At 44.0% G+C, this 13,825-nt stretch overlaps 1 protein-coding gene across 1 annotated transcript in view; it reads left to right on the plus strand.

Moving 5' to 3' along the window:
- The window catches only part of myo10 (myosin X), a 262,974-nt gene that overhangs the window by 228,163 nt on the left and 20,986 nt on the right, over positions 1 to 13,825 (plus strand). Inside the window, exons 23-28 of the mRNA XM_055867578.1 lie at positions 3,578 to 3,793; positions 6,767 to 6,806; positions 7,081 to 8,082; positions 8,293 to 8,413; positions 9,049 to 9,292; positions 11,111 to 11,210. Of these exons, the coding sequence (XP_055723553.1) occupies positions 3,578 to 3,793; positions 6,767 to 6,806; positions 7,081 to 8,082; positions 8,293 to 8,413; positions 9,049 to 9,292; positions 11,111 to 11,210 (1,723 nt within the window). The remainder of the gene's footprint in view (positions 1 to 3,577; positions 3,794 to 6,766; positions 6,807 to 7,080; positions 8,083 to 8,292; positions 8,414 to 9,048; positions 9,293 to 11,110; positions 11,211 to 13,825) is intronic.

Raw genomic sequence — 13,825 nt, forward strand, 5'->3', positions numbered from 1 at the left:
GTTTCTCCTCATATTGACTTAATAGATAAACCGATTGGAAACTTCAGAAATCGCTTTGACATCTTTAGCCTTGGAAAGCAGCTCCTTCTCCTAATTGAGAATCCATTTCTCATCACAGATGTCAGGGGATTTTCAAAGGATGTGACACAGACCTTCAAGTTGCTGGATCTCTACAGATGGAACTGATTGATCTGCAAGCAAATGTTGCTCTAAGAGAGCACTTTCAACTTACTGATCATGACACTTTCTGGCTGCAGGCTGTGTCTGAGACTGGTTTCCCTGGTCTATCCAAAGTAGCACCACACACATTGACCATGTTTGGCTCCACATACAATTGTGAGTCTTCTTTCTCCACTATGGGCATCATTAACAATAAGTACCGTTCTAAAATCACCAATGAGCACCTACATATGTGCATGAGAATGACAAGGACTCCAGCCAAGGTTAAAATTACTGGCAGGGCAAGAAACAACCCATTTCTCTCACTAAAGAAGAGAGATTGAGAAGAGAAGTGGGAGAGAGTTTGAAAGATCAATATTAAACCTGTGGTTTCTTATTTTTTCAGAAACAAATCACTTTTGTTCTTGTTTTGTGAAGATGCAGTCTTGTTTTGCTTGAAATGAGAACATTTGTGATAGGCCTACTTTTATTTATGATTGGGCTGCATATTTATTTTACCTCATGTTTAATGTGTCTGCATTGGAAATGTGCAATAGATATTGTTTAAATGTTATTGAAATGTAGTACTTTGTTTATTAGCTACACATATACAGTACTGTGCAAAAGTTTTAGGCGGGTTAAAAAAGGCTGTAAAGTAAGAATGCTTTCAAAAATAGACACGTTAATAGATTATATTTATCAATTAACTAAATGCAGTGACCAGAGTAAAAATCTACATCAAATCCATATTTGGTGTGACCACCCTTTGCCTTCAAAGCAGCATCAATTCTTGTAGGTACACTTGCACAAATTCAGGGATTTTGTAGGCATATAGTCAGGTGTATGATTAACCAATTATACCAAACAGGTGCTAATGATCATCAATTCAATATGTAGCTTGAAACACAATCATTAACTGAAACAGAAACAGCTGTGGAAACAGGAGGATTAAAACTGGGTGAAGAACAGCCAACCCCAGTTAAGGTTGCTGAAGACAGTTCACTGTCAAAAGTCATACGCCATGGCAAGACTGAGCACAGCAACAAGACTGCATCAGCAAGGTCTCTCCCAGGCAGACATGTCAAGGCAGACAGGGGTTTCCAGATGTGCTGTCCAAGCTCTTTTGAAGAAGAACAAAGAAACGGGCAACGTTGAGGAACGTAGAGGTGGTAGCAGTGGTCGGCCAAAGAAACTTCCTGCAGCAGATGAAAGACACGTCACGCTTACTTCCCTTCACAATCGGAAGATGTCAAGCAGTGCCATCAGCTCAGAATTGGCAGAAAACAGTGGGACCCTTGTACACCCATCTACTGTCCGGAGAAGTCTGAGAAGTCTTCATGGAAGACTCACTGCCAAAAAGCCATACCTCTGACGTTGAAACAAGGTCAAGCGACTCAACTATGCAAGAAAACACAGGAACTGGGGTGCAGAAAGATGGCAGCAGGTGCTCTGGACTGATGAGTCAAAATTGTAACCATTTGGCTGTAGCAGAAGGCAGTTTGTTCGCCGAAGGGCTGGAAAGCGGTACACAAATGGGTGTCTGCAGGCAACAGTGAAGCATGATGGAGGTTCCTCGCAAGTTTGGGGCTGCATTTCTGCAAATAGAGTTGGGGATTTGGTCAGAATTAATGGTCTCCTCAATGCTGAGAAGTACAGGCAGATAATTATCCGTCATGCAATACCATCAGGGAGGCATCTGATTGGCCAAAATGTATTCTGCAGCATGACAATGTATCCAAACATACAACGAAAGTCATTAAGAACTATTTTCAGTGTAAAGAAGAACAATAAGTTCTGGAAGGGATGGTATGGCCCCCACAGAGCCCTGATCTCAACATCATTGAGTCTGTCTGGGATTACATGAAGAGAGAGAAGCTCCTGAGGCTGCTTAAATCCACAGAAGAACTATGGTTAGTTCTCCAAGATGTTTGGGCCAACCTAACTACCGAGTTCCTTCAAAAACTGTGCAAGTGTACCTAGGAGAATTAATGCTGTTTTGAAGACAAAGGGTGGTCACACCAAATATTGATTTGATGTTGATTATTCTTCTGTTCACTCACTTTGCGTTTAGTTAATTGATAAATATAATCTATTAACGTATCTATTTTTGAAAGCATTCTTACTTTACAGCATTTTTTTCACAGCTGCCTAAAACTTTTGCACAGTACTGTACAAGAACTACATATGCCCCCAAATCATAGCGCACGCTAGACATTTTAATGGTTTGGACCTTTAGGGGGAGACCTCTTTGAATTCTAATTGTGCACCCCTGGTCTAGATGGTTATCAGTTATTTCTTGTTTAGACTGCTATCCGACTTGAAATAAAATCATGCAACTCAAGCATTCTCTGGCTTAAAAACACATGTCCAAACTCTCGCGGTATGGCAGCTCAATGTACGGTAGTTGCATGGTAAGAAACAGAAGAAGAAGAAAAACAGTTCAATCAAAACCGTCATGCCGAAAGCAGAGCGCTTTCGACACACCCACTCCTTTCCACACGCCCACTACTTTCCTTTCGACACACCCACTCCTTTCCACACGCCCACTACTTTCCTTTCGACACACCCACTCCTTTCCACACGCCCACTACTTTCCTTTCGACACACCCACTCCTTTCCACACGCCCACTACTTTCCTTTCGACACACCCACTCCTTTCCACACGCCCACTACTTTCCTTTTGACACACCCACTCCTTTCCACACGCCCACTACTTTCCTTTCGACACACCCACTTCTTTCCACGCGCCCACTACTTTCCTTTTGACACACCCACTCCTTTCCACACGCCCACTACTTTCCTTTTGACACACCCACTCCTTTCCACGCGCCCACTACTTTCCTTTTGACACACCCACTCCTTTCCACACGCCCACTACTTTCCTTTTGACACACCCACTCCTTTCCACACGCCCACTACTTTCCTTTTGACACACCCACTCCTTTCCACACGCCCACTACTTTCCTTTCGACACACCCACTCCTTTCCACACGCCCACTACTTTCCTTTCGACACACCCACTCCTTTCCACACGCCCACTACTGTGTATAATGTGTATATTTGTGCAGGGCACGTTTGGAAAAAGAGACCTAGGTCTCAATATGTCTTCCCAGGTCAAATTTTTTAAATACTTTCCTTTTCATACACCCACTCTCCCATACTCCAGTCACCATATCGGGATGCAGCTACCCCCTTCTCTACACACATCCTCTTCGGGGGAAACGATTGGGCCAAAGTCAGACCCTGGGGGGGACCACTTCCCTGTTACACACTTGTCAGTAATTGTATATATGATTATGCATACATACTTACTGAATACCTATTGTGATGTTTAGCTATTCCAGGATGAGAACACACTAAGAGATACGATTCTAAGACGATCTATATCAATTTCCTTTTCATTGATGTCACTCCACAGGAAGCAGTACAGGAAGCTGCTGCAGTGCATTGTGGTCATTCAGAAGAACTACAGGGCGTTTTATTGGAGGCGGAAGTTCTTGCTCCTGCGCTGGGCCGCCCTCACCTTCCAGAAATGCCTGAGGGGCCAGTTGGGACGAAAGATCTACTGCCAGCTCCTGGATGAGAGGAAGATGGAGGAGGATAAGAGGAGGAGGAGGGTGGAAGAGCTGGATAGGTGGGCTATTTGCAGTTTCTGTGTGTGTGTGTTTGTGTGCTGACGGGTTGGATTTGATTATTCCACTTTATTCATTTATGTAGAAGACACTGTTGTGTATGCTATTGCCCACGCGGCTGACTAGGTTATTTCTGAGCTTCAATCGGCCTTTATCGCCTTGCAAAAAATAACTATAAATAAACAATAACTGTTAAATCATTGTCAACACATAACACCATATTAAGGTGTGGGATTTTGACAGTATTACAAAACAAAACTAGCAATTCTCTTTTACTCCAGTACCTAGCGTAATCTGTCCGTCCACAATTCCCCTGTGGGAACATGGCGATTCTCAACACCCGACAACACCCGCTACTATCCAAGAGATTGTTCGTGAGGAAATTGCCTCAGCCTTCAGCACTTAAAACCAGTAAATGAATATCTGCACTGCTTACTCAACTAAAGTGGACAGTTTGGAAAACAGCGGCCAGTGTGACAGAGGTGCGACTCCGTGACAAGGACACAGCGCAAACTAAGCTAGAAGGGGAGTCAATCTCCTGAAAAAGATAACAGAATCCACTCAGACGTCATTCCCGCAATTTCAATATGCGGCTCACAGGACTTGAAACTGGTGTGGAAGCGGGAAATCCAACTTCCTTCATGAGCAAAATCTTTTATATGAACTGTTTGGGCAGGAAAAGCTTGGTCCCATGCCGCTGATTAACATTGCTCACCGCACGAGTCCTATCCACAACGAAGCTCGGCGTATGATTGTACGAATACCACAGTTTTGACGTCTAATGGCAAATTGTTCGCCTCGCAGCGGAATTGGTGGCTTTGAAGAGGATCAGCATCTACCCAGACCTGAGTGCCCAACTGCTGAAACAGAGGGCGACCTACAACTAGGTGAGATCACAGATACGCAAGCTAAACCTGAGATGCGACTCATCTTGACTTTCCAGAATACAACACAAACGTTTTCCACTGCCAAGGAGGCTCACTAGTTCTTTGAGAGGCACATCAAGCCAACACACAAGGGGACGAGCCGACAGATCTGGGCTAACCCCAATTTGACTGGCTCAATATTCAGGTATGCTATCCCATGCACAATCCTGCCCTCACCATAAGACAATGATGAGGACAACCCCTCAATTGGGTAAAATGAAAAAATATTATTTTTATTATTATTGCTGAACATTGGACTTTGTTATTATTTTATTGCCTATGGTTCAGGACATTTAGACAATGATGACATCACATCAATTAATGAACAATGGACAATATTTTTTGGGGGTGACCAACTTATTTTGTTTTTTGAGGGGTTCAGATCACAGGCAATAATATTCTAAAAGTACATAGATCCAACCTCTCGGCGACCAGAGAAAACCCTCCCCATACCACCCCTTCCCTGTGGGTCTGAAAGCAAAGGAAGTTTAAAAAATATGAAAATACTTATCCTATGCCTTCAGAAACCCCTTGACTTTTTCTACATTTTGTTGTGTCATTTTTGTCACTGGCCTACACATAGTGGTGTAAAGTACTTAAATACCTTAAAGTACTACTTAAGTTGTTTTTTTTTAGTATCTGTTTTTTACTTTACTATTTATATTTTTGACAACTTTTACTTCACTACATTCCTAAAGAACACTTTTTACTCCACACATTTTCCCTGAATGCTTAGCAGCACAGGACAATTGCCCAATTCACACACGTATCAAGAGAACATCCCTGGTCATCCCTACTGCCTCTGATCTGGTGGACTCACTAAACACAAATGCTTTATTTGTAGATGTGCATTGGGGGCCACAATCGGAGATGATATTCTCAGGATATCATCATAGTGCCGGAAGACCTGCTGGAACAGTGCCTGAGCGACCTGGATAGCGGTAGAGAGACCAGAGAGAGGGATGAAACGGCATGATTTAGAGAATCTGTCCACTATCAGCAAAAATGGTGGCAAAACCATCAGAAGAGTGGAGATCAGTGACAAAATCAATGGACAGATGTGACCAGAGATGCTGAGGCACGGGAATGGGAAGGAGTTTCCCTGCTGGAGTGTTCTGGGGGTATTTGGATTGGGCACATACGGAACAGAAGTTGACATAACGAGTGACGTCCTACGCCAAGGTGGGCCACCCATACTTTCCAGAGATGGACTGAATGGTGCAGGTGATACCTGGATGTCCAGAGACAACAGCTGTGTGCGACAAGGTCAACAGCCGATCCCTTATCCCCGTGGGAACATAGGTGCGCTCAGGAGGACAGGTAGAAGGTGCGGGTTCTCCCTCCAGGGCCTGGTGAATTTCCACATCTACATCCCAGAGCACAGGGGCTACAACTCGAGAGGGCGGAATTATGGGTGCACTGAAGACAGGAACCTCTCCCGATTCGTATAGCTTTGTGTGTTTTTTTCAAATCTTGTGAAGAAAAGGGCCCACCCTGCTTGGCGCGGGTTCAGTCATCTCGCTGTGCGTATGTACTCCAGGTTCCGATGGTCAGTGAGGATGAGAAATGCGTCCTTGGTGACCTCCAGCCATTTGGCTTCACTCCTATCACATCGAATCAACAGAAATATGTCATTGCCAGAAACAACTTTAATTGTTGCTAACTAGCTAAAATTGTCCCTTTCCTAAATTAGCCATGGATGGAGATAAGGATTTGGACTTGTGGTTTTACTTAATTCTCCGTACTGACCAATTATTACAATGGTGATTCTGAACCAATGATAAATTCAGGATGGAAGTTCAATATGTAGCTAGCTGTTAACTATATAGCTAGCTCATCATTGCCCAAGAAAGGAAGTTAGGCTAGCGAGCAAGTTATAATACTGTTTATTTTGTTTATATATTATTTTACCTTTTATTTTGTTAGGGAGTAATGTTTAGACCAAGGTTTCTTTTTCAAATGAGCCATGTAAATACAAAAAATGCACACATGAAATACGTGGTAATATGTAATGTTGTTGCTGTTTTCTGTGTGTTTTTTTTATTACAGGGAAAAGAAGAGGCTGGAGGCTGAATGGCTAGCACAATATGTAAGAGTATCTATTAATCGCATAACATTAATTTATGATTTGCTTCTAAATTGGGCTTTATAGTATCACCCCTTTCTCAATGCATGTTGCATGATTATGTCTTTCACTCTCGGTGCCTGTTGGATAAAACCGAGGTAAACATTTTGCCACTGCGCTTTGTGTTGTGCTATCTCTCTCTGCCTTAGTTGCCTTTTGCTTAATAGCTTGCTGACCACTCTCAGTACCAGTCTCTCTCGAAACATTAGTTTTTGCGCTCTCTTTTCTTTCTCCATAGGCAGAGAAAGCCAGGAAGGTTGAGGACCTCCATCAGGCCCAAGAGCTATACCTTCTGACTCAGACACAAACACAGAAAACTACACAGACACAACAAGCAACATTGCCGGCAACCCAGGCAGTGCAGCAACAGCTGAATGAAATGGAGTCTTGCAAAATGTTCAAAGAGATCTCTACGGAGGAGTTTTCCGAAGAGGCGGTGCGGCCCGAGGACGCATCCCAGGACGCCTCGCAGGTGGAGGAGATCCTACGTCTGGAGCGGGAGATCCAAGAGCTTCAGCGGCAGAAGGAGCAGCAGGAGCTGTCCCTGACCGAGGCCTCCCTCCACCGACTGCAGACCCTCCGTGACCAGGAGCTGCAGCGCCTGGAGGACGAGGCGTGCAAGGCCGCCCAGCAGTTCTTGGAGTCGCTCAACTTCGACGAGATTGACGAGTGCGTGCGCAATATCGAGTGCTCGCTGGGCGTGGAGGAGGAGGAGAAGATAGGCGGAGAGAGGGACGAGGGCGAGGAGGAAGAGGTGGATGAAGGCTTTGGTGCCGATGATGAGGGATACAAGGACTCACCCAACCCCAGCGAGCACGGCCACTCAGACGGCCAGCGCACCAGTGGCATCCGCACCAGCGACGACTCATCCGAGGAGGACCCGTACGCTAATGACGGAATGCAGATCCCACTCCTGCCACCAAATACACTACTCCACCAGCAGCTGCCCCTGCCGCCGCTGTTCCAAGCCTGCCACAGCGCCTCCTCTGGCGGGGACTCGGTCTACTGCCACCCCCAGGTTTCGGAGGCCCACTCCGATGATCTGGTCGAGCTCATTCCTCCGGATGAAGACTCGGACTATGACCAGGACGACTATGACGAGGGCGCCATAGTGTCCAGTGGCAGCATGGCGTTCTCACAACCCTGCAAAGGGCAGTGGTCACCTGACTACCACGGCTCTGTGGGCACCTACAACAGTTCGGGGACCTATCGCTTCAGCTCGGAGGGGGCCCAATCATCGGTGGGTACCAGCAGTGGGTGACATCACAACCTATTTCAGGGGTCGAAGCAATAATATGGTTAATGGTTTTCATCAGTAAAAGTGAAACCAATACATATTTTACTTATGATGTTGACATAATAACATGTTTATGTTAAACCTCAATATGTCTCTTATTGCAATATTTTTCAATATCTCTCTCTCTCTCTTTTTTTCCTTCTCTCTGCTCAGTTTGAGGACAGCGAGGACGATTTCAACAGGTTCGACATGGACGACGAGCTGTCCTACCGGCGAGACTCGGTCTACAGTTGTGTCACACTGCCATACTTTCACAGCTTCCTCCACATCAAAGGTAACACATTTTTGTTCTAGCCCAGCACTAACACAACTAATTGATAAACTCGTCATCAAACCCATGGTTAGTTGAATCAGGTGTTTGCTTTTCACTGAGTCACACTTTGCCATTATTACAATTTACCACTAGGTTACACTGCAGGCATTTGGGAAGAGCACGGCAGTGTTCCTCCATATTGGCAAAATGAGTGCATGGGGGTCTTTCCAACTCGCTGCTCACCATTATCCCTCTCTCTCCCTCTATCCACATCACACCATCTTTCTTTAGGGGTCAGAGGAGCAGCTACTTGTGCTTGTTGTGACTTTGTCCCTTCTCTCCCCTTCACTCTCACTTTCTTTCTCGCTCTATGTCCTTTCCTCTCTCATTCCCTGTCACTTGCCCTTACTCTTTAATATTGTATGAACACATTAAATGTTTTTTCATTGAAACTCAATCATTTGTTTCTGGTTTATATTCCAAGTTATTTTGTTCAAGAGTCAATGGGGAAATGGCATTAATTGAAATGACCGTTGAACTTTAATGGATGTTCATCTCTTTGACTGTGTTACAGCCACACGGTCTTACCTCTACACTTTCATTTAATAGTTTCCTATGACTAACGTCTCCCCCTCTCTCTCCCTTCCCTACCCCAGGTGGCCTGATGAACACGTGGAAGCGGCGTTGGTGCGTGCTGAAGGACGAGACCTTCCTGTGGTTCCGCGCTAAGCAGGAGGCCCTGAAGCAGGGCTGGCTCCACAAGAAGGGTGGCGGCTCCTCGACGCTGTCACGTCGCAACTGGAAGCGCCGCTGGTTCGTCCTGCGCCAGAGCAAGCTCATGTACTTCGAGAAAGACGGCGAGGACAAGATGAAGGGCATGCTGGACATGCATGCAGCCAAGTAAGGAGTGAACTATAGAAGGGCTATGTTAAAATGCATCCTTCCTGCTGCCATTCCTTGAGGTAATCGGTGTATTTGTATTTATTATGGATCCCCATTAGCTGCTGCCAAAGCAGCACCTACTCTTCCTGGGGTCCAGCAAAATTAAGGCAGTTAATACAATTTTAAAAACATTACAATACATTCACAGATTTCACAACACACTGTGTGCCCTCAGGCCCCTACTCCACCACTACCACATATCTACATTACTAAATCCATGTGTATGTATAGTGCGTGTGGGTGTGTGTGTGTCTGTGCCAATGTTTGTGTTATTTCACAGTCCCCACTGTTCCATAAGGTGTTTTATAAATCAAATTTTACTGCTTGCATCAGTTACTTGATGTGGAATAGAGTTCCATGTAGTCATGGCTCTATGTAGTACTGTGCACCTCCCACAGTCTGTTCTGGACTTGGGGACTGTGAAGAGACCTCTTGTGGCATGTCTTGTGGGGTATGCATGGGTGCCAGTAGTTCAGACAGACAGCTCGGTGCATTCAACATGTCAATAGCTCTCATAAATAAAAGTAGTGATGAAGTCCATATCTTCTCCACTTTCAGCCAGGAGAGATTTTATTTATTTATTTATTTCTCCTTTATTTAACCAGGTAGGCAAGTTGAGAACAAGTTCTCATTTACAATTGCGACCTGGCATGCATTGATTGACATGCTTATTAATTATAGCTCTCTGTGTACATCCAAGGGCCAGACGTGTTGCCGTGTTCTGAGCCAATTGCAATTTTCCTAAGTCCTTTTTTGTGGCACCTGACCACACGACTGAACAGGAGTCAAGGTGCAACAAAACTAGGGCCTGTAGGACCTGCCTTGTTGATAGTGTTGTTAAGAAGTCAGAGCATCGCTTTATTATAGACAGACTTCTCCCCATCTTAGCTACTACTGCATCAGTATGTTTGACCATGACAGTTAACAATCTAGGGTTACTCCAAGCAGTTTAGTCATCTCAACTTGCAAATTTTCCACATTATTTATTACTTATTCCTTGCCACCCACTCTGAAACTATCTGCAGCTCTTTGTTGAGTGTTGCAGTCATTTAATTCGCTTTAGTAGCTGCTGTGTATAGTGTTGAGTCATCCACATACATATAGACACTCTGGCTTTACTCAAAGGCAGTGGCATGTCATTAGTAAAGTTGGAAAAAAGCAAGGGGCCTAAACAGCTACCTTGGGGATTTCCTGCTTCTACCTGGATTATGTTTGAGAGGCTTCCATTAAAGAACACCCCCTGTGTTCTGTTAGACAAGTAACTCTTTGTCCACATTATAGCAGGGGATGTAAAGCCATAACACATATGTTTTTCCAGCAGCAGACTATGATCAATAATGTCAAAAGCTGCACTGAAGTCTGACAAGACAGCCCTCACAATCATTTTATCATCAATTTGTCTCAGCCAGTCATCAGTCATTTGTGTACGTGCTGTGCTTGTTGAGTGTCCTTCCCTATAAGCAATGCTGACATTCTGTTGTCAATGTGTTTACTGTGAAATAGAATTGTATCTGGTCAAACACCAATTTTTCCAGTGATCTTACTTGACATGTTTATTGACACAGTGAAAACCTTGCTCCTATCAAATCATGTTAGATCAGTGATTTCCTCAAAGATCGGAGGAAGGAAGGATACATTTTAGAGTATTTAAATAAAAGAAAATATTATACAAAGCTGTCTTTCTTAATGCCTATCTGGCTAGTTTGGGGTTTCGTCTCTAGTTTTTATATCTGAAGAGAGGGAACTGATCTAGATTGATGTACTTCTATCTTGCAGAGAGATTGTGGACAACACAGGCAAGGAGAACGGAATCGACATCATCATGCCAGAGCGCACCTACCACCTTATTGCTGAGACCGCTGAGGATGCCAGGCAAGTCTAGTGTGTGTGTGTGTGTGTGTGTGTGTGTGTGTGTGTGTGTGTGTGTACATGTGCATGGTCATCTACTAGGATCAGTTATTGACCAAGTAGAGACCAAGCCATTCAGTCTGGTCTTCCCAAGAAAGCCATTGGTCAACTGCAAAATATACAGCATGCTGCAGCACGGGTACAGACCAAGATCAGATGGAGAGCATACATTACACCGGTTTTAAAGGTCTCTGCACTGGCTGCCTGTGAGTTTTATAATTAGTTTTAAGATTTTTCTATTGGTCTCTTTCTATTGTCCATATCAAAACAAATGAAATCAAGCTTTATTTATACAGCACATTTCAGACATGGAATGCAACGCAATGTTCTTCACAGGAAAAAATTATAATAAAAAACAATGAAAACAAAAGCTGAAATATTTACTACACAACAAACTTAAGATAAAAACAAAATAATTATAAAAACTGAATGACTAAAAACCACCCTAAGGAAGAGCAAAGCTAAAAAGTTTTGTTTTAAGGTCTCTTTTAAATACGTCCACAGTTTCAGCCCCCCTCAGGTTCTCTAGCAGGCTATTTCAGAGGCTGGGGGCATAATAACTAAAGGCTGCCTTTTCATGCCTATTGGTCCTAGGGTTTGGGATAGTTAAAAGGCCAGACGACCTGAGGGACCTACTGGGTACATAATGTAAAAGCATGTCTGACATGTATTGGGGTGCACAATCGTGGAGTGATTTAAAAACCAATAGAAAAATCTTAAAACTAATTATAAAACTCACAGGCAGCCAGTGCAGAGACCTTTAAAACCGGTGTAATGTATGCTCTCCATCTGATCTTGGTCTGTACCCGTGCTGCAGCATGCTGTATATTTTGCAGTTGACCAATGGCTTTCTTGGGAAGACCAGACAGGAGGGCGTTACAACAGTCACGCCTGCTTGTAATAAAAGCATGGATGAGTCTCTCTGTATCACCCTGAGAGAGAAACAGCCGCACCATGGCAATGTTCCTCTTGTGATAAAAAGCTTTTTTGGTCAAATTCCTAATGTATGAATGGAAATTTATTTCAGAATCTAAAAATAACACCTTGGTTTTTTTACCTGGTGTTTTATCTTTATTGCCCGTGAATAAAATGTGCAGCCAGATTCTCTCTCTGTGCTTTGGCTCCAACAATAATTACTTCGGTCTTGTCTTGATTCAGCTGAAGGAAGTTGTGAGCCATCTAAATATTTAAATCACGAATACAGTCTAATAATTTATCCGTAGAGCTAAAATCCTCTGGTGACACAGAAACGTTAAGTTGTGTATCATCTGGGTAGCAGTGAAAATCAATGTTGTGTCTTCTGATAACGCTGCCAAGGGGTAACATATATAAACTGAACAGTACCAGACCCAAAATCTAACGTTGTTTTCTCTGAGTTATGTTCACCAAGGGTGACAAAAAACTCTCAACCGGTTAAATAGGTCCTAAACCAATTTAGAACTGGATCGGAGAGGCCAACCCACCTCTCCAGTCTGTCCAGAAGGACATTATGGTCAACAGTGTTGAATGTAGCACTTAAATCCAAGATAACAAGGACAGAGAGCTGTTTGGCATCTGTGTTGGCTTAAAGGTAATTTACCACTTTAACTAAGGCTGTCTCTGTGCTGTGGTGTGAATGAACATCAGATTGGAATAAAACATTTTTAATTACAGTTGGCACTTAAAAAATAATTTTGCTGTTTGAAAAACCAATTTCTCCAGAATTTTGCATAAAGAATGGAAGGTTGGAGATTCTCCGAAACTCGCTAACTCTAGATTACTTTTCTTCAGAAGGGGTTTCCCCATAGCAGTTTTTAATACTGTTGTCAATTCTTTTACTGTAAAATAGCATTGTATCTGGTCAAACACTATTTTTTCCCAAAGTTTACTAAGGGTTGGTATCAGGCTGATTGTTCGGCTATTTGAGCCAGTAAAGGGGGCTTTACTATTCTTGGGTAGCGGAATGACTTTAGCTTCCCTCCAGGCCTGAGGGCACACGCTCTCTAGTAGGCTTAAATTGGTTGTTGTCCTTGATGATCTTTTTGGCCTTGTTGTGACATTGGGTGCTGTAGGTGTCATGGAGGGCAGGTACTTTGCCCCCGGTGATGCCTTGTGCAGACTGCACCACCCTCTGGAGAGACTTGCGGATGAGGGCAGTGCAGTTGCCATACCAGGCTGTGATACAGCCCAACAGGACGCTTTCGATTGTGCATCTGTAAAAGTCTGTCAGAGTTTTGGATGACAAGCCAACATTTCTTCAGCCTCCTGAGTTTGAAGAGGCGCTGTTGCGTCTTCCTGTTGGGACGGTATGCAAACTGAAGTGGGTCTAGGGTGGCCGGTAAGGTGGCGGTGATATGATCCTTGACTAGCCTCTCAAAGCACTTCATGATGACAGAAGTGAGTGCTACGGGGCGGTAGTCATTTAGTTCAGTTATCTTTGCCTTCTTGGGTACAGGAACAATGGTAGCTATCATGAAGCATATGGCGACAACAGACTGGGATATGGAGCGATTAAATGTGTCCATAAACACATCAGCCAGCTGGTCTGTGCATGCTCTGAGGACGCGGTTAGGGATGCCATCTGGGCCAGCGCCCTTGCGAGGG

The sequence above is a fragment of the Salvelinus fontinalis genome, chromosome 17, assembly GCF_029448725.1.
Source record: "Salvelinus fontinalis isolate EN_2023a chromosome 17, ASM2944872v1, whole genome shotgun sequence".
In the NCBI taxonomy this organism is placed as follows: Eukaryota; Metazoa; Chordata; class Actinopteri; order Salmoniformes; family Salmonidae; genus Salvelinus; species Salvelinus fontinalis.